Source organism: Entelurus aequoreus, linkage group LG11 (assembly GCF_033978785.1).
Source record: "Entelurus aequoreus isolate RoL-2023_Sb linkage group LG11, RoL_Eaeq_v1.1, whole genome shotgun sequence".
Classification (NCBI taxonomy): domain Eukaryota; kingdom Metazoa; phylum Chordata; class Actinopteri; order Syngnathiformes; family Syngnathidae; genus Entelurus; species Entelurus aequoreus.
Window position 1 is genome coordinate 22,708,893 of NC_084741.1, and position 21,545 is coordinate 22,730,437.

Consider the following 21,545-nt stretch of genomic DNA (forward strand, 5'->3'; position numbering starts at 1 on the left):
TCCGACTTGGACATTATCTGGACTGGGCCTGGTTTAAAAAACCATTTAAACAAATCTAATTTCATTGACAACCTGGTCTGTTGAAGATAAGGCCCTTTTTAAAAAAAAATAAAAAAAAATAAGATAAATAAATAAAAAACGTTTTCTTGGATAAAAAAGAAAGTAAAACAATATAAAAAATAATTACATAACAAATAGTAATTAATGAAAATGTTAGTGGACCAGCAGCCTATACAATCATGTGTGCTTCAGGGACTGTGTCCCTTGCAGATGTGTTGTCTATGTTGTGGGAACCAGAATATTGGTAGCAGAAAGAAATAACCCCTTTTGTGTGAGTGGGTGTGGATGAGTGTGCATGGGGGAGGTTGTTTGGGTTGATGCACTGATTGAAAGTGTATCTTGTGTTTTTCCTATGTAGATTTAATTTTAAAAAAAAATAAAAAATTTTTTTTTTTTTTTTTTTTAGAACAGGCCCGCGGGCCACTCATCTGGTCCTTACGGGCGACCTGGTGCCCGCGGGCACCACGTTGGTGACCCCTGATATAGAGTCTAAGCGCGCTTCTTTCCGGTTCCCCTGCTCCCCCGGCCTCCACCCCCACCATCGACCCTCCCCGCCGGCGACACCGTCCCCCGCCTTCCCGCACTCACCTCCTGGAGGTCTGCTTGTGGTACGAGGACTGTGTCGGTCATGGCTTTCACGGCGTCTCTGAGCTGGGCGGCTCTCCTCCTGGCCGCCTCGGTGTCGCTGTGCTGGGCTCGCTCGGAAGCACCACGCGGGGTCGCGCAGGGCTTCGTCTTCGACCCGAAGGCGACCTGCGAGCCCCGGTGCGCCCACGCAGGAGTCTGCATCCGCAACAATACTTGTCTCTGCGCCACGGGATACGAGGGAGACTCCTGCCAGTATGGTGACTAAACTCCTGCATTCTCTTTATTCCTAGTAGTTCTGTGCATGCACTATAGGACTATTGTGATGCATACTGAGCACGTTTTGCTAATGAAATCAAGTATTAGACAGTGCAGTGTTAAATACATGTAAACAAAACAGCTTGCTGATGTTTGTATTGCAATATATTCACACAAAGGTTACTTTTGAACACAATATGCAACACTGGATTGATTCAAATATTGGAAAAAAAACGCACAGAAATGAGCATTTGTTTTTTTTTATGTCAAATATGTTAAGATTGTCACACACACACTAGGTGTGGTGAAATTTGTCCTCTGCATTTGACCCATTCCCTTGATCACCCCCTGGGAGGTGAGGGGAGCAGTGGGCAGCAGCGGTGCCGAGCCCGGGAATATTTTTTGGTGATTTAACCCCCAATTCCAACCTTTGATGCTGAGTGCCAAGCAGGGAGGTAATGGGTCCCATTTTTATAGTTTTTGGTATGACTTGGCCTGGGTTTGAACTCACAACCTACCGATCTCAGGGCGGACACTCTAACCACTTGGTAGCATCAAACATGATGGAGATGCTCATCTTAAAACTAAGATAATTTAAGGCAGGGGTGTCAAACGTAAGGCCCGTGAACAGGTTTTATCCGCACTGCGGGACGAGTGTAAAAATGAGCCGATATTTTGGAATGAAAGAAACTGCTGTTCTAAATGTGTCCACTAGATGTCGCAACAGCAATTATTTGTATCTTTGGAGATGATGCTACATATTAGGGCTGTGAATCTTTGGGTGTCCCACGATTCGATTCAATATCGATTCTTGGGGTCATGATTCGATTCAAAATCGATTTTTTTTTTCAATTCAACATGATTCTTGATTCAAAAACGATTTTTTTCCCGATTCAGAACGATTCTCTATTCATTCACTACATAGGATTTCAGCAGGATCTACCCCAGTCTGCTGACATGCGAGCAGAGTAGTGACTTTTGTAAAAAGCTTTTATAATTGTAAAGGACAATGTTTTATCAACTGATTGCAATAATGTAAATTTGTTTGAACTATTAAATGAACCAAAAATATGACTTATTTTATCTTTGTGAAAATATTGGACACAGTGTGTTGTCAAGCTTATGAGATGCGATGCAAGTGTAAGCCGCTGTGACACTATTGTTCTTTTTTTTATTTTTATAAATGTCTAATGATAATGTCAATGAGGGATTTTTAATCACTGCTATGTTGAAATTGTAACTAATATTGATACTGTTGTTGATAATATTCATTTTTGTTTCACTACTTTTGGTTTGTTCTGTGTCGTGTTTGTGTCTCCTCTCAATTGCTCTGTTTATTGCAGTTCTGAGTGTTGCTGGGTCGGGTTTGGTTTTGGAATTGGATTGCATTGTTATGGTATTGCTGTGTATTGTTTTGTTGGATTGATTAATAAAAAATTAAAAACATTTACATAAAATAAATAAATGAAATACATCCATCCATCTATCCATCTTCCTCCGCTTATCCGAGGTCGGGTCGCGGGGGCAGCAGCCTAAGCAGGGAAGCCCAGACTTCCCTCTCCCCAGCCACTTCGTCCAGCTCTTCCCGGGGGATCCCGAGGCGTTCCCAGGCCAGCCGGGAGACATAGTCTTCCCAACGTGTCCTGGGTCTTCCCCGTGGCCTCTTACCGGTCGGACGTGCCCTAAACACCTCCCTAGGGAGGCGTTCGGGTGGCATCCTGACTAGATGCCCGAACCACCTCATCTGGCTCTTCTCGATGTGGAGGAGCAGTGGCTTTACTTTGAGCTCCTCCCGTATGACAGAGCTTCTCACCCTATCTCTAAGGGAGAGACCCGCCACCCGGCGGAGGAAACTCATTTCGGCCGCTTGTACCCGTGATCTTGTCCTTTCGGTCATAACCCAAAGCTCATGACCATAGGTGAGGATGGGAACGTAGATCGACCGGTAGATTGAGAGCTTTGCCTTGCGGCTCAACTCCTTCTTCACCACAACAGACCGATACAGCGTCCACATTACTGAAGACGCTGCACCGATCCGCCTGTCGATCTCACGATCCACTCTTCCCTCACTCGTGAACAAGACTCAGAGGTACTTGAACTCCTCCACTTGGGGCAAGATCTCCTTCCCAACCCGGAGATGGCACTCCACCCTTTTCCGGGCGAGAACCATGGACTCGGACTTGGAGTTGCTGATTCTCATCCCAGTCTCTTCACACTCAGCTGCGAACCGATCCAGTGAGAGCTGAAGATCCTGGCCAGATGAAGCCATCAGGACCACATCATCTGCAAAAAGCAGAGACCTAATCCTGCAGCCACCAAACCGGATCCCCTCAACGCCTTGACTGCGCCTAGAAATTCTGTCCATAAAAGTTATGAACAGAATCGGTGACAAAGGGCAGCCTTGGCGGAGCCCAACCCTCACTGGAAACGTGTCCGACTTACTGCCGGCAATGCGGACCAAGCTCTGACACTGATCATACAGGGAGCGGACTGCCACAATCAGACAGTCCGATACCCCATACTCTCTGAGCACTCCCTACAGGACTTCCCGAGGGACACGGTCGAATGCCTTCTCCAAGTCCACAAAACACATGTAGACTGGTTGGGCAAAACTCCCATGCACCCTCAAGGACCCTGCCGAGAGTATAGAGCTGGTCCACAGTTCCACGACCAGGACGAAAACCACACTGTTCCTCCTGAATCCGAGGTTCGACTATCCGGCGTAGCCTCCTCTCCAGCACACCTGAATAGACCTTACCGGGAAGGCTGAGGAGTGTGATCCCACGATAGTTAGAACACACCCTCTGGTTCCCCTTCTTAAAGAGAGGAACCACCACCCCGGTCTGCCAATCCAGAGGTACCGCCCCCGATGTCCACGCGATGCTGCAGAGTCTTGTCAACCAAGACAGCCCCACAACATCCAGAGCCTTAAGGAACTCCGGGCGGATCTCATCCACCCCCGGGGCCTTGCCACCGAGGAGATTTTTAACTACCTCAGCAACTTCATCCCCAGAAATAAGAGAGCCCACCACAGATTCCCCAGGCACTGCTTCCTCATAGGAAGACGTGTTGGTGGGATTGAGGATGTCTTCGAAGTATTCCCTCCACCGATCCACAACATCCGCAGTCGAGGTCAGCAGAACACCATCCTCACCATACACGGTGTTGATAGTGCACTGCTTCCCCTTCCTGAGGCGGCGGAAGGTGGTCCAGAATCGCTTCGAAGCCGTCCGGAAGTCATTTTCCATGGCTTCCCCGAACTCCTCCCGTGTCCGAGTTTTTGCCTCCGCGACCGCTGAAGCCGCACACCGCTTGGCCTGTCGGTACCTGTCCGCTGCCTCAGGAGTCCTATGAGCCAAAAGAACCCGATAGGACTCCTTCTTCAGCTTGACGGCATCCCTCACCGCCGGTGTCCACCAACGGGTTCTAGGATTTCCGCCACGACAGGCACCAACTACCTTGCGGCCACAGCTCCAATCAGCCGCCTCGACAATAGAGGTGCGGAACATGGTCCACTCGGACTCAATGTCCAGCACCTCCCTCGTGACATGTTCAAAGTTCTTCCGGAGGTGGGAATTGAAACTCTCTCTAACAGGAGACTCTGCCAGACGTTCCCAGCAAACCCTCACGATGCGTTTGGGCCTGCCAGGTCTGTCCGGCATCCTCCCCCACCATCGCAGCCAACTCACCACCAGGTGGTGATCGGTAGAAAGCTCCTCCCCTCTCTTTACCCGAGTGTCCAAAACATGAGGCCGCAAATCCGATGACACAACTACAAAGTCGATCATGGAACTGCGGCCCAGGGTGTCCTGGTGCCAAGTGCACATATGGACACCCTTATGCTTGAACATGGTGTTCGTTATGGACAATCCGTGACGGGCACAAAAGTCCAATAACAAAACACCACTCGGGTTCAGATCCGGGCGGCCATTCTTACCAATCACGCCTCTCCAGGTTTCACTGTCGTTGCCAATATGAGCGTTGAAGTCCCCCAGTAGAACGAGGGAATCACCTGGGGGAGCACCCTCAAGTACTCCCTCGAGTGAATCCAAAAAGGGTGGGTACTCTGAGCTGCTGTTTGGCGCGTAAGCGCAAACAACAGTCAGGACCCGTCCCCCCACCCGAAGGCGGAGGGAAGCTACCCTCTCGTCCACCGGGTTGAACTCCAACATGCAGGTTCTGAGCCGGGGGGCAACAAGAATTGCCACCCCAGCCCGTCGCCTCTCACTACCGGCAACGCCAGAGTGGAAGAGAGTCCATCCCCTCTCGAGAGAACTGGTTCCGGAGCCCTTGCTGTGCGTCGAAGTGAGTCCGACTATATCTAGCCGGAACTTCTCCACCTCGCGCACTAGCTCAGGCTCCTTCCCCCCCAGCGAGGTGACGTTCCACGTCCCAAGAGCTAGCTTCTGTAGCCGAGGATCGGACCGCCAAGTGCCCTGCCTTCGGCTTCCGCCCAGCTCACATTGCACCCGACCTCTATGAAATACAATCGATTTAAAAAAAATGAGAATTGATTCTGAATCGCACAATGTTAGAATCGCGATTTGAATCCGAATCGATTTTTTCCCACACCCCTACTACATATGTAAAAAAATAAACCACATGATGTTAGTGCACCAGTCGAGGAAAATGATCAAACTACATAAATATTGATTTTGATATTATTTAATTTATCTCGATAGATTGAAAATGAACACCAATGAGTTGACCGATGAACATAATCACATAATGTATTCAGAAAGTATAAATAACGACAAATGAAGTTGGAATAATATTAACCGCAACATGTAAGTGTAAAAAAAAAACAACAACATTATGATTTGTACATTTTCAGAATGTGCTTGTTCTAATTTTAAACAAAGAAAACAATCTGAAGTTGTCTTTATTTTTAAGTTATCGTGCCGTGGTTTTACCACTTGGGAGTGTAGATTTTTCTCCATGTGGCCCCTGATCTAAATTGAGTTTGAAACACCTGATTTAAGGTCATCCTTATTTAGTTCATCATTGGAAACCATTCAACACAAAACAAAATGCACAATTTCAAACAGTATGGGAAAAAAAAGTGTGATAAAATATTAAGTAGTTGTAGATTAAAATGAAGGATATTTTAAATAAAGTTAGTCGGTGTTGTTTTGCACTAAAAATTGTCCTTAAAGGAGATTTTTGGCACGCAAGTCTGAAAGACCTTAAAGCACAAGTGTCAAACTCAAGGCCATCATTTTAGATGGCCCGCAAAAACCTGGAATAAATATGCGCCTTTTCTTTTTTTTAAAATAATATTTATTTATTCATTTGATAGGGAAATCATAATACAGGTACTGAGAAAACAGACCTATTGTTTGCCCTTACCCCAAAATATCTAAAAAAAAAATACAAAAATTGTAAAAAAAAAAAAAAGTCCTACATTTCATGCTTCATTTCATGCTTCATTTTATACGGCCCACAAAAACCTGGAATGAAAGCGCGTCTTTTCTTCCTAAATGTATTCACCTTTCCATTTTGACAGGAAAACATACATGTATTGCAAGCATATTTATATCTTTGAAACCTGATTTAATGTTACATTCCAAACATTTTTCCTGTTAAAATCAAAATAAGTACTTAAATATCGCCTGGGCTCATGATTCTTAAGCAAGTATTCATCAAATTGTGCAATGTAAAAATGTTTTTTTTTTACGGTTAAAAAAAACAACTGGTAGCTTATTCGCAAAAATTCTACCGTAAATAAAAAAACAAACTGTGGTATCGTTTTTCCATTTACAGTAATACACCATAGATTTTACAGTACAAACAGTGGTATTGTATTTACATTTTTATTTATAAAATGTAAAATTTACAGATTTTTTTTAACAGTGTAAGTAAAAAATATAATTATTATTTATGCCTATATATTATTCACTGTTAAATGTGGCCCTCTGAGGGCAGTAATAACTGCCATGTGGCCCTCAAGGAAAACAAAGTTGACACCCTGCCTTAAATTGTGATGTCTAAAACATGTGTTCTTACGTACGTGTGTGTGTGTGTGTGTGTGTGTGTGTGTGTGTGTGTGTGTGTGTGTGTGTGTGTGTGTGTGTGTGTGTGTGTGTGTGCAGCCAACTGCTATCCCAAATGTAAGAACGGAGGCGTGTGTCTTCGTCCTGGAAAATGCCGCTGTCCTCCAGGGTTCGGAGGGAGGTACTGTCACAAAGGTAAACAAAGTAGATCTTAGTGAAAAAGAATACTGTAAGAACATGTACAGTAGGCACGCCAGACTACTGTGCAAACAATCTCTAAGAATCTGATATTTTGTTTACATTATATATATATATATCAATGCTAAATACAGCTGTATCTCGGCTTTCAAAAGTAATACAATCCAAAAGGTCAGAAGCAATTTTTCCCATAACAAGTAATGTAAATACAATTCCAGCCGTCCCACGTTTATCGCAGCTATATGGTTCCAGGCATTACCGTGAATAAACACATTTTCACAAAGTAGGATTATTATTAATATATAATGAGCATAACAAATATTTATGACCTTCTAAACATATTTTAGAACATAGTTAGAGCCATCTAAACATGAAATAACACCCATATTAGGGCTGGGCAATACGGTTGAAAACTGTATCAGTGTTTTGTATCGGTCGATATGGATAATTGTCGATATTTTTTATGTCCTATGGAAAATAAGGACCGGGAGGAAAATATATCAACTGTAAATATTTTTATTTGAAATGTAAACTTCCGTCTTATTCTAATCCTGTTAGCTTTCAAGGCAGAAAAGAAAGAGAATGTCAACACAAACATGGAAAACAATCGATGTAAACAAAAATCTAAAATCACATTAAGATTAAATTAAATGAAGAGGTTAAAATAATGAATATGTAAGAAATGCTAATACAGTGTAACACAATTGCGCAAAGTTAAAAATGTAAACAGAGAAACACGAGGAGAACTATTTTCCGCAGGTTTACTGCCGGCTGTGCTCTAAAGGGTAAGGCGGTGTGGTATTATTACAGTACTACTGATTACGAGCGCCTTGGTCTAACTTAAAAAAATTCCCCCAAAAACTTTTCTGTTTTATCGACAATTTCTTCGCTCTCTGCAGCACTCATTTTTTTCCACTTCTCTCTCCATGCAGAGAATCAACCACGAGACAAGACGGCGCAACCAAACTTGATAGTGCCTATATCCATGCAACAAACATTGCTTCGCTACTTCCTATTTCTTTTGATGAAGAAAAAAATACATAAATCGAATGCAATTTTTATTGATGTTGATTATGTGTTAATCGCGATGTGTATTGATATTGTTTAATCGCCCAGACCTAACCCACGCAGTCACCTTTATACACGTTTATTAGCTTGGAGTATGTTGTACTGTAGATTACTGTACACCAAGACCCTCCAAGCTTCCTCACTATGGCAGTCACCCGGCCACTACAACACGGTCACTACGTGAAAATACTTCAGCACATCCTGGTTCAGTCCTCCAAAGTAAAACTGGGCCGCGTTGTCATTCCAACACGCTCGTGCCAAAGTTTCACCGGTGTGGAGTTGAGGATGAAGTGTATCAAAAAGTTGGTCAACTTGATTGTCGCAGTGTAGCTAGTGCTAAGATTAGCCGCTGTGCTGTTAGTATTGTTCACCCTTAGCCCGGGAACCGAAGTTATCTTTATCATACGCCACAACATAGTAGAACATAAGACAAATATGGCACTGACATACATGAGACATTAATAAGACTTACTTTAACACTTTAATGTGTAGACTATGCTGAAAAAAAGAAAAAAAGAAGGTGTATACTGTGTATATATATATATATATACATATATATATGCGATGTAATGAGGATGCAATATGTGACGTGGGATGACTAATGCATTTAGGAAAGAAAAACAAATGATCAAAAAACATTATAGAGAATGTTAGTGTCACGTGCAGAAATCAACGTGAAATATATATAAAGTATAGATTAGATAAATGAATTAACATTTAACATCACTTTTCCTTTTATTAAAGACTCTTGTTGGCTGTCTGGAGCGGAGAGGTACCTTTTTTGTACACTGCAAAAAGTCAGTGTTCAAAAAGAAGGAAAAAAAAAATACAAAAGTTAGGGGTATTTTATTTGAACTAAGCAAAATTATCTGCCAATAGAACAAGAAAATTTGGCTTGTCAAGACTTTCCAAAACAAGTAAAATTAGCTAACTTCAATGAACCCAAAAATACCTTAAAATAAGTATATTCTCACTAATAACAAGTGCACTTTTCTTGGTAGAAAAAAAGAGAGCTTTTTGCTCAATATGTTGAAAAGTATTCTTAAATTAAATAAATGCTAGTGCCATTATCTTGACATAATGATATGCGCTTGGCATTACATTTCTTGAAACCAGCAAACTTATACTAAAAACTAGTTTATTGTTCTTAATGGAAAGGCAACAAGGCAACCGCTTGTTACTCTCGGGGTCTACTAGCCGCTCAGGCAAATCATATTGTCTAAAAATGCATTTTTCTATCGATAACATGACATCATCGCGCCAAGTGCGTGCTCTTTCAGTCAATTAGTGCGCATATATACAGCCCGGCCCCCGGCCAAAACATTTTTAATTGTAATTTTGAAGAATTCATCTGAATGTGCATGAACTATTTCTGTTCAAAATAGTTTGAAATGTCACATGTTAAATGTTTAAATATTAACTGTCAGTTTGCTGTACTGTGCCAACTGTACTACTATATGAGTACGTACGTTCTATTGTTTCATTGAAAATAAAACAGCAAAGCCCATTTGGCTGTCATCCGTTTTAATTATGACACAAACTTGTGTCAAAGTCATGATTTCTTATTTCATGCTTGAAATAAGAAATTATTACTTTAAAAAAGTAGTTCTATACTTGTGAGTGTTGATGACACAGTTTTGCAACAGTTGATATTCTAGTTTCAAGCATGTTTTACTCAATATAGGTCATAAAATCTCAGCAACAAGCTGTACTATCTTACTGAGATAATTTAGGACCAAAACCCTTAAAACAAGTAAAACACTAACATAAAATCTGCTTAGTGAGAAGAATTATCTTATCAGACAGAAAATAAGCAAATATCACTCTTATTTGAGATATTCAATCTTACTTAGATTTCAGTTTTTGCAGTGTAGTAGTTCTTTCTTGACTTCAATAGTGTTTCTCACTTTCTTTATCAAAGTGCTGGCACTCGCAACTTACTTTGGCCCCACGGCGGATTATTCTGCGGGCAAACCGACAAGTTTCTTTTTTAAATTTTTCTCAAAATTGGACTCCTATGAAAACCTGAGGTACCACCGTTTGAATTATTATGTAGTATTCTAAAAATGCCATATCTTTGCTGGTTGATGAGAAATGTTGAACGCTCTTTTTTTCCTGTGTTTTCGTTCAGTGACGTGTGACGGCGGATGTTGGAACGGAGGCGAATGCAACGCCGTCAACGGAGTGGCCAAGTGCATCTGTCCTTTCAGCTGGACGGGCTCCAAATGCCAAGAGGGTTCGTTTACGGCCCTGTCTAAGTGGGGGGAGGCCAATACTTTCGTTATATATAAATCATAAATTGCTCATTTCCCAACTGATTTCCATGCGGTTTACTTTGTCAACGTAAAAAGTACATGTGCTACTAATACACATTATATTTTATTGTAATAAAAAAAGAAAAAATCCCAAACTATGACGGATTTCCGTATTTTCCGGACCATAGGGCGCACCGGATTATAAGGCGCACTGCCGATGAATGGTCTATTTTTGATCTTTTTTCATATATATATATGGATTATAGGGCGCATTAATTAAAGGAGTCATATTATTATACATTTTTCTAAATGTAAAACACGTCCTTGTGGTCCACATAACATGTAATGGTGGTTCTTTGGTCAAAATGTTGCATAGATTATGTTTTACAGATCATCTTCAAGTCGCTTTCTGACAGTCTCTTCTGAATTCGCCGTTTTGTGGGCGGTCTTATTTACGTGGCCTCACCCTCGGCAGCGTCTTCTCCCCGTCATCTTTGTTGTAGCATGCAAGGACGGGAGTGGAAGAAGTGTCAAAAGATGGAGCTGACTGTTTTAATGACATTCAGACTTTACTCCAATCAATAACGGAGCAGCATCTCCTCATCCGGAAACAACAACACATGAAATGTGTCCCGTGAAAAACCGTCCGGCCTGAACTCTAATAACTAAAGTTCCTTAGGTGAATAATGTGAACTCACTACACCGGTATGTTTTAGCGCTTTCATGGCGAGTTTACTGACAGATATAAGTAGGGATGATGTTTGATAAGAAATTATCGAGTTCGAGCCTATTATCGAATCCTCTTATCGAACCGATTCCTTATCGATTCTCTTATCGAGTCCAGATAGGTTGTTGTATATGGAAAAAAACACACAATATTTGGTTTAACAAAAGCTCACTTTTATTATATAAGAAAATAATTTAATGTAATAAATAAATAAATATTGACTGTTACCCCCCCCCAAAAAATAAAATAAAATAAATAAATATTGACTGTTGTTACCCAAAGGATATTAAGTGGGATTTTTCAGAAAAACAAATATATACAGTAGCACAAAAACAACCTGTCTCTGTGATCACTATAGGTGTATAAATAATAATATAGTGTTAAATAAAATCAGTCCCTTGGGCACAAAACTGAAAATAATACAGGTCTCCAAAAAGTGCACTTCTGCTTCTATTTGACATAACTGTTTGTTATGATGCTTTGACATTTTTGCACTTTATTTCTTTATTGAAAGAAAATTCTATGAAGAGAAAAGTTATTTGCAAATGTGGTTACAATGCTAAAAAATGAAAAGTTAAAGCTAAAAAAAGAAATACACTTTATTGAGTTAACATTATTTCTTTATAGGGGGAAAGATGTTATGAGCTAAGGCAGGGGTGGGCAATTAATTTTTACCGGGGGCCGCATGAGCAACCCGAGCACTGCTGGAGGGCCACATCGACAATATTTCAATTAAATTTTGCTCAATATTATTTTTGATATATACCGTAAGATAAATAATAATAATAATTAATAATAATAGTAATACTTCAACATAGTGTATGTAACAGCATTCCATGACTAATATAAATAAATTAACATTAATAATAAATGACAGTAAAATAAGCACACGTATGACTGAGGAGTCATAGTGTAACTTTGTGTGATGTTTGAGTTGTCCGACTTTTTGTGTGGCCATAAACGCACCAGTGGTTTAGTGCTATGCGTGTTGGTGACAGATGACAAGTTGGTCTTGGCCTGGTTTGTACGGCAGAAAATGACTAGTTTTTCGAGATAGAAGTGTTTTACTCATGTTTTTGGTGTGGTTATGGCCGAATATAAACAGTTTTGCTCAATAAAGTGATCGATATAATTCCTGGCCTCGAAGCATCTCGATAGACGTTACAATAATTGAACGGTGTTCAATTGAACGGTGTTGACGAACACCGTTAGGGCCGCTTGTTGTCACTGTCACTCAAAGTTGCATTGCAAAATTACATAGAATAAATATGTTTATTTTGTTTAGAATTCAGATGGGATTTGATTTGGTGCGCGGCATATATTTGCTGCGCGCAGCAGACGCTTGAGCAGTGCGCAATTGCGCAGGCACGCACCTTAGAGGGAACGTTGCATGGCAGTCCTTGTCTTGTTGGAAACACGCCATTCTTCATCAACTTTTCTCTTTTTAGCGTCTCGGGTGTAAACCGTGCATCACTTGTCGCTGCATGTGCACCTTCACTCGCAGGTTACACACTGACACACGCCCATAAATAATAATTTTCAAAATAAAAGCAGCACAGTTGTATTGCGCGCACGACATAGATGTTTTTTCAACTTTATTTTGTAATTAATGATTGCAGCTGTTCACATTCACTCACAATCACGCACACGCATACGTCCACACGGAAGTAATACAAATAACGATTTTCAAAACAAAAGCAGCACCGTTGTATTGCACACTCGACATAGATACTTTTTAAAATTTATTTTGTAATTTATAATTGGCCTCACGCGGGCCAGACAGGGACGCACAAAGGGCCGGATGCGGCCCGCGGGCCGCAGAATGCCCAGGTCTGAGCTAAGGAATATAACAACTACACTACCCAGCATGCAACGGGAGTGACGAGCATGCGCGGTAGCCCCGAAAAGTGTTGCATATCGTCACCCGGCAGCTAAGAATGAGCACGCTGTGAAAGTAAACGTCAAGAACTCAGCCAACACGCCTCGTCTGCATTATTTATAATTAGACAGACAACATATATACAGTGTGATTTTGTTTTGTTTACAAGGAAAGAAAAACAAAAGTTAAAAAAGGGAGATGTTGTATATATATGTATGTGCTGCGGTTGCTTTAAGAATGTTGCGACAGCTGCCGGAAAGTAGGTGCGTTGCTAGCCTGGTTGCTATGTTTCCGGTTGGTCGCAAAAGTGTTCTTCATGTGTTTGCTCAAATCTCTCAGTAAAGTTATTCATTGGATTATACCTTTTGTTTTGAACTTTATTACACATTGGAGCGCTTTTTCCCGTCCATTTTTTTCCTGCTTTCGCTATCTGCGCCTAATGACTGAGCTACGTGACTGATTTATTGTGATGTCACACGGAGCATTTCTGGTCGGGACGGGATTCGTTCCGAGGGATTCAAATAAAGAACCAACTCTTTTTCTTTACTATAGTGGTCTCGATAACGGGTACCGGTTCTCAAAAAGGGATTCGAGTCCGAGGACTCGGTTCTTTTCTTATCGAACAACCGGGAAAACCGGTTTCGAGTATCATCCCTAGATATAAGTAAGAACTTTACAATACTTTATATTAGAAATGGCAACAGCGGAGGATGAATGTCACATAACAAGAAGATAGCGAAAAAGAAGAAGCTTATCGACTACGACAAAGGCGGACAGGCGCAATTTTTCAGGATTTATGCAGATCCCAAATACACATCAGCAGGTACCAGAAGGTAAGAAAAGTTGGTTTTACATAATATTGTGAAACAAAACGGCAGATAATATGTCTTACTTTATACACACACCATAATAATACTCCTATGTTGAAGCACATCAAGCAATGTGGCTTCATAGCTTACCAAAGTCGTACTAAAACATTTTGATGGATTTTTGAGCGGCGTGTGCAATGTTCTATATTTTCAATGGAACATATAAAATGTTGGTGTTGTTTACTTGAGTCATATTGCCATCATAGTGCAATCTACACATATTTCTTGTGTGACTGCCATCTACTGGTCACACTTATCATTACACCATGTACCAAATAAAATTGCTTTGAGGTCGGTTAGCAAAACCAGAATTATTCCGTACATTAGGCGCACCGCGTTATAAGGCGCACTGTCGAGTTTTGAGAAAAAGAAAAGGATTTTAATGCGCCTTATAGTCCGGAAAATACGGTACTATTGATGTCTTTGTTTCAACCGTACAGTGTATTTTACAACCGTATGCAGTAGTGGTGTCAAAAAAGAATAGATTTTCGAATTAATCGCAATTCTTATTTGTAACTATTCTCAATTGATTAAAATTAAATAAAATATATATATTTTAAAAGTATCTGTCCTGTCCAGCTACTCACAATAAATCATATTGTTGATGTAGATGACCATATCTGCTGTACAGATTTACTTTAGAAAAGACAAGTGTTGGATACTTCTCTTGTTGCCTTATTTGTGTTTGACTTTATTAAATGTTTGGGTAGAATTTTACTAAACAAAAACAGTTTTCTTTTAAGTAATATAGAAATGTATCACAACTGTTGATCTATTTTATGTAGTTAATCATAGAACTGGCACCCAATGTTATAAAAAAAAAAAAAGTATTGATTTGAAATCGAGAATTGTTCTGAATCCAGAATTGATTCTGAATGGAATCGTTACCCCCAAGAATCGACTCGAGTCATGGGGTGCCCAAAGATTCACAGATGCAGCTGGATGTGTGTCTTCATTTCTGTGCCGTCACCAACAATGGAATACCTTGGCACTGTGTCTCTACACATTTCGACATGCAGCTCAAAGGGTCGTGATGTGTCGAGTTATATCAATGGCTAGCGCGCTAAACGCTACCTAGCTTAAAGGCTAACATGAATCTAAACTCGCATAAACACGCTTGTGCACTTTGAAGCTACAGGCCGTGCACTCGTATAACAAATAACTATAATTTCGGTCAAAATAACCGTGATATGAAATTTTCATATTGTTACATTCCTACAGCCAAACTAATTGCTTTTTTGGTCTTCACAGAGAAAAAGAAAAATAACTAATAATACGCTTGTTAATGTTTCTAATGCTTCGGTGTGCTCTGTCCCCCTACAGCCATTTGTCCCCAAGGCTGCAGGAACGGGGGTCTCTGTGTGGCTCCTGGAATCTGCAGCTGTCCTGAAGGCTGGCTGGGTGGCGCCTGCCACGTCGGTGAGTTCAAAACGTTAACGGAAGCGCACTTTTGTCTATTTTTAAAACTCTAAAAATGCCTCGCATACTGAATCGCCGCTAATGAATGATATTGTCGATAGAACAGATGGTCTGAAAGTCAAGCTAACGCTACGACCGTACTTCCGTTTCCTGTGGCCCCACCCCCACTTCCCTCTGAAGTGGCTTGTATGCGGTCAACCTTTGCCGCAGGCTGCCAGGACCTCTAGCTAGCAATCTGAGATCATGCTTGTAGACTCAATGGTACTTTGGTTTTCCTTCCAATTTGTTCCAAAAAGTTGTTTCCCATAAGAAATAATGTCAATCTGAATTAATAAACAATTTTATAGAGCGTAATGGTCGGTCCCTTCAGGATTTTGCAGGGGTTTTTTTAGTGATTAAGGCCTAAAACGCATGGATTTCAGGAAGTTGCAGCAAAACGGCTTTGAGGCTTTTTTTTTTTTACAGAAAATGTAATCAATTTAGGATTTTATTAATTTGTTATCAATGTTTTATAACCTCAAAAAGCATAGGATTTCAATAAAAATAATGTAATGATGTTTTACTTGTTTTATACCACACTGACTTAAGTAGACACTAAATAGGGGTGCACGAAAAATGTATTCATATCCGAATCGCAATTCTTATTCATCCCGATTCTAAATCAGTTCATAATTTTCAAACGTCAACGTAATTATTATTATTTTTTTTTTTAATTACAATTTAAAAAATATGTTTTTAGGCCTTCTCTATGCAACCAGAAGGAGTCATAAAAACAAACTTGCATCCTAAGGTACTAATTTAGTTGTAAATGATCAACTTAATGTGAATGAGATGTTTTTTTAGCTCGAAAAAATTTGCTTATTTTTGGAGCGAACGAGCATGAATGGTTGAATCCTTTCACAATTAGTGATCATAAAAACATTTATAAGAAATTCACAAAGTTGGTTCAATTGCGAAAATGCCAGCGACCACAAAAACTTCATATAATTGCGGTTGGCAACAAAAATACAACAAAACAAACCACCCGACCCAGTTTTTTCCAGCTGGGGGAAAAAAACTGCACTTCAAGATGTTAAATATTTATTGATGTGCAGTTTTTACTAACAAAAACTGAGTCCATTTTATTTTGAAGTTTGTTTACCTATTCGGGATAATTAAGTTACAGTTAATGAAAATGTTAATTGCGTTTGGAATAGTTACTTGCACTATTAGTTATTACAGGTGCAGTGTTTCCCATAAACTGCCAAGATACCTGTGGCGGTGGGGGCGTGGCTATGGGCGTGGTCACCATGACATCATCGAGTAATTTGCATAATTTACTACAATGATATGATTTTCTCTAAAAACGCTCAAAAAATGTATACTTACTAATTAATAATAACAGTTTTGTTTTAAATGTCCATCCATCCATCCATCCATCCATTTTACAATATAATTACAACACTTTATGTACATATTTATATACAGATTTGAACAATAAGTTATTCACTGAAATATATTTATTAATTGTGGTTCTTACAAAAAATATATCTTATAAAATATAAAAGCTAAAATGTCTCTTAAAGCTCTGCCCCTTTAATTAGTGCATACTAAATAATGTAACTTTAGCCTACTACTACAACTATATTATTTACCAGCAACATAAAGTGAAACAGAGGCAGAGGTGTCAGTAACAAATAAACAGAAAACAGTAGTGGTCAAATACAAATAAGGCAACAAGAGAAGTATCCTACACTTCTCTTTTGTAAAGTAAATCTGAACAGCCTATGTGGGCATCTACATCAACTATATGATTTGCCTGAGAAGCTGGACAGGACAAAAAAAATATATATATTTTATTTTATTTTATTTGTGGCGGACGTAATTCTTTCGTGGCGGGCCGCCACAAATAAATGAATGTGTGGGAAACACTGCAGGTGTGCTTAATTTAAACTATTCAACATTAAATATTGTCAAATGCTTACATTTTGACTATACGGACAAATGTTTGCTTTTGTCTGTATGTATAATAAGGTCTGCAGTTGTTTTAAGTTGCATTAAAATAGATTTGTTGGTACATGCAGAAACCAAACAAATGAAGCATCCAGTGAGTGTTTTTCCAGGTGTGACCAAAAAAAAGGAAAAGATTTATGAGCGTCCTGTTTAAGCTAATAAACAACGTTGTGTGTTGTTGTTGCTGGCAGCTGAGTGCACGGTGCCGTGCATGAACGGAGGGAAGTGTATCTCACCTGACAAGTGCCGCTGCCGCCCCCCCTACTTGGGCCCTCGCTGCGAGGAGAGGAAGAGACGCCACTAAGTGTCAAGGGTCACTGAGGGTCCTCGGCACAGGAGGTCAATGTAGATTAGTCCATTTATTGACTTGTAATCATTGTCGAAGCCCTGCTTCGTGTTTCTGTGTATGTAACGTGTGTCACGGAACCATGTGAAATATCCCATCATACCAAAATAAAATCATAGAAATAGTCCAGTTTATTTCGTTTTTGCTTGAAAAAGTCTCACTTTTAAAAGCACAAACAAGTCTGAGCGATAGCATGTATGTATTAGGAAGAAAAATACTATTTTTAAGGCTAAAATTGCAACAAACTAAATGTGTTTACTATTGTCGTGTTACATTGAGGTAGTGACCACAAAAAGACAAGTGCAATACATCAAGTCTCCTCTTGGTAGAGACATTCGTACCAAATATTTACACGATCACACTTACACATCTTCTCTCCTTCATTTTCTGTCACACCCTTGATCCCTGCAAAGTGGCAAACATATTATTATTATTATTAACTGTACACATCAAAGCAATCATGTTCCATCAAGTCTTTAGTTTTGTAGTAACTTGTAATTTGTCTTTACACATTATCTTGCCTTGTCCAGTGAAGATTCATGATTTTTAATTGTATGAAGGTTATAGTGTGTCTTTATTACAAAAGCTTTATTTGCACTGAATTCACTTTTACACCAAATTATGCTAACAAATTTAACTGAATCAAAATGTGTGTTTTAAAATTCAGTGTAAAAAGAAATTTGGCGTAAAAAAAAATCAATTCAGTACAGAAATATTTGTAGCTTCAAAACTTAAGACAGTTCACAAAATTCAAACGCAATGAATTCAGTTCCATAAATTCCGTGTACAAAAATAGTTTTTGTAATAAAGTAATACAAATTGACCTCAAATAAAGTTGGTTCAAGTCTAACCAGGGAACCAGTTTTTAATGTGCTCTACTGCCACCTCCTGGCTGTCTTGCAAGTAGGGGCGATCAAAATATCTATTGTATTGGTATCGGAATGATACTCACGTAATAGAATTTATATTTGTTGCAGTTTCTGGTTTTTATGTCCAACAAATTACTTCAATTTCCCCAAGGATGCCTGCGAGCAAACAGGACACCTCTCTTTCTCTCCTGCTCACTTTTCCCCCTCACTCTCCGTGCTCGACCGACAGACTTTTTTTTCACAAATATCTGCTTTATTTATGTTTTGTAGACATTTTCATATTCACATATGATGCAATTTTAAAAAAAAATTAATTTTATAATAATACATTAGTTTATATTGTTGCTTTTAGTTATGAAACATCCATTCATCCATTTTCTAATGCTTGGCCCTTTTCGGGGTCGCGGGGGGTGCTGGAACCTATGTCAGCTGCATTCGGGCGGAAGGCGGGGTACACCCTGGACAAGTCGCCACCTCATCACAGGGCCAACACAGATAGACAGACAACATTCACACACTAGGGCCAATCAACCTATCCCCAGGTGCATGTCTTTGGAGGTGGGAGGAAGCCGGAGTACCCGGAGGGAACCCACACAGTCACGGGGAGAACATGCACACTCCATACAGAAAGACCCCAAGCCCGGGGATCGAACCCAGGACCTTCGTATTGTGAGGCACATGCGTCCCACCGTGCTGCCCAGTTATGAAACATTTTTAATTCAATTACATTTGACCTGTGTTATCTTAGTCGTAATAAACTAACTTGAGGCAAATTCACACAATTTTTCTGTCATTATGACAATTCAAGTCAAGGTATCGGTGATATCAGCCCTGTATCCACTTGGTATCAGACTGAAACCAAAATTCCCACTATCGCCCACGCCTACTTGCAAGCACTTTTTTTGGCATTTTATCTTAAAGGGGAACTGCACTTTTTGGGGGGGAAGTTTGCCTATCATTCACAATCCTTATATAAGACAAGAACACATGTTTTTCTTATTTTATGCATTCTCAGTCGTTAAATAGGGCAAGTACTAGGTGGCTAACAATGCAGCTAACGGGAGTACACTCTTGCTTGGATTTAAATGATGTCATGTCCGGCTCATTAAACTTGCGTGGTGGTCAAGCCAGCATCTGTTCCCAATGGGTAATTGGCACTAGAGATGTCCGATAATATCGGACTGCCGATATAATCGGCCGATAAATGCTTTAAAATGTAATATCGGAAAACATCGGTATCGGTTTAAAAATTATCGGTATCGGTTTCAATAAGTAAAATGTATTACTTTTTAAAACGCCGCTGTGTACACGGGCGTAGGATGAAGTAGAGCGCCAATAAACCTTAAAGGCACTGTCTTTGCGTGCCGGCCCAATCACATAATATCTATGGCTTTTCACACACACAAGTGAATGCAAGGCATACTTGGTCAATTGCCATACAGGTCACACTGAGGGTGACCGTATAAACAACTTTAACACTGTTACAAATATGCACCATACTGTGAACCCACACCAAACAAGAATGACAAACACATTTCGGGAGAACATCCGCACTGTAACACAACATAAACACAACAGAACAAATACCCAGAACCCCTTTCAGCACTAATTCTTCCGGGACGCTACAATACACACACCCCCGCTACCCCCCCCCCCCCAACCCCCCACCCACCCCCCTGCACCTCAACCCCGCCCACCTCAACCTCCTCATGCTCTCTCAGGGAGAGCATGTCCCAATTTCCAAGCTGTTGTTTTGAGGCATGTTAAAAAAAACAATGCACTTTGTGAACTTCAATAATAAATATGGCAGTGCCATGTTGGCATTTTTTTCCATAACTTGAGTTGATTTATTTTGGAAAACTTTGTTACATTGTTTAATGCATCCAGCGGGGCATCACAACAAAATTAGGCATAATAATGTGTTAATTCCACGACTGTATATATCGGTATCGGTAATTAAGAGTTGGACAATATCGGATATCGGAAAAAAAACCATTATCGAACATCCCTACTTGGCACCATTTAGCCTTTCTCAAAGAAAAAATGCCCTATGCGTGCGTTGTTTTCGGCTGTACAAACTGTTCACGAAAAGGATAAACGTTTCTTCAGAGTCCCTCGAAATAATCAAGAATGGCTGAAGACTGCAAGATTTTACAAAACGACGACAAAATAAATAGCATGCACTCCAGTCCAAAGGTAGCAGAGTCAAAACATGTTCCAGTTTGCAGTTATTACTGCGTTAAAGGTTAGTTTGATATACTTTTAACGTTTAGTATTTCCCATTTAAGTATCATCTCGGTATTATTTTCATTTCTTAAAACATATTTTTGCTGCAAGTGTTTCAAAAAGCCCCAACTCTCTGAGTCTAACTAAAAGAAAGCAAATGTGAGCAAAACCTAAAAGAGTTAAGTTTTTATCAAAGCCAGCAATCATAAATGAATCTTTCAGCACATACTCAATGTTGACATCTATAATTATATTTTGATAAAGTTGGGGGGAAACTAGCGTACTCAAACGGTGTGTACAGCAGCAACAACATGGCGGCAAAGTTAAATAATGAAAAACAGCCTTACCCGAGCAAAAACGATGCACATTTATCCGAGAGAGTCTTGATACCAATTTCCTTGACCCAGCCAAACACAAAGAACATGATTTTCCAAGTTTCAATCTGTTTTGTCAAGTAGCATGACATCTGGAGCACAAAATAGTTCGACATGTCTGGGAACGCGGCCGACATATAATCCTTAATATCACTCGACAAATCTTTTTTTGATAAAGTACAGTGATCTACACTACCGTTCAAAAGTTTGGGGTCACATTGAAATGTCCTTATTTTTGAAGGAAAAGCACTGTACTTTTCAATGAAGATAACTTTAAAATAGCCTTAACTTTAAAGAAATACACTCTATACATTGCTAATGTGGTAAATGACTATTCTAGCTGCAAATGTCTGGTTTTTGGTGCAATATCTACATAGGTGTATAGAGGCCCATTTCCAGCAACTATCACTCCAGTGTTCTAATGGTA

General features: G+C 40.0%; 2 protein-coding genes across 2 annotated transcripts in view; one reads left to right on the forward strand and one right to left on the reverse strand.

Annotated features, from left to right (window-relative positions):
• Positions 1–583: 583 nt before the first annotated feature.
• Positions 584–17,743, forward strand: seraf (Schwann cell-specific EGF-like repeat autocrine factor). Its single transcript, XM_062062702.1, has 5 exons — positions 584–905; positions 6,996–7,091; positions 10,294–10,398; positions 15,216–15,311; positions 17,495–17,743. Exons 1-5 carry the CDS (start codon positions 689–691, stop codon positions 17,605–17,607), a joined length of 627 nt encoding a protein of 208 aa, XP_061918686.1. The 5' UTR covers positions 584–688; the 3' UTR covers positions 17,608–17,743.
• Positions 17,744–17,757: 14 nt separating this feature from the next.
• vwde (von Willebrand factor D and EGF domains) overlaps positions 17,758–21,545 on the reverse strand; it is a 94,592-nt gene continuing 90,804 nt past the window's right edge. The window contains 1 exon segment of the mRNA XM_062062698.1: positions 17,758–18,054. Within this exon segment, the coding sequence (XP_061918682.1) occupies positions 18,040–18,054 (15 nt within the window). The 3' untranslated portion in view covers positions 17,758–18,039.

Excerpts from the sequence above, each read along its gene's own strand:
- seraf (XM_062062702.1), top strand. The coding sequence starts at position 689 with ATGGCTTTCACGGCGTCTCTGAGCTGGGCGGCTCTCCTCCTGGCCGCC. Across the intron at positions 906-6,995 it reads GGGAGACTCCTGCCAGTATG|CCAACTGCTATCCCAAATGT; the intron begins GTGACTAAACTC and ends GTGTGTGTGCAG. Across the intron at positions 10,399-15,215 it reads GGGCTCCAAATGCCAAGAGG|CCATTTGTCCCCAAGGCTGC; the intron begins GTTCGTTTACGG and ends GTCCCCCTACAG.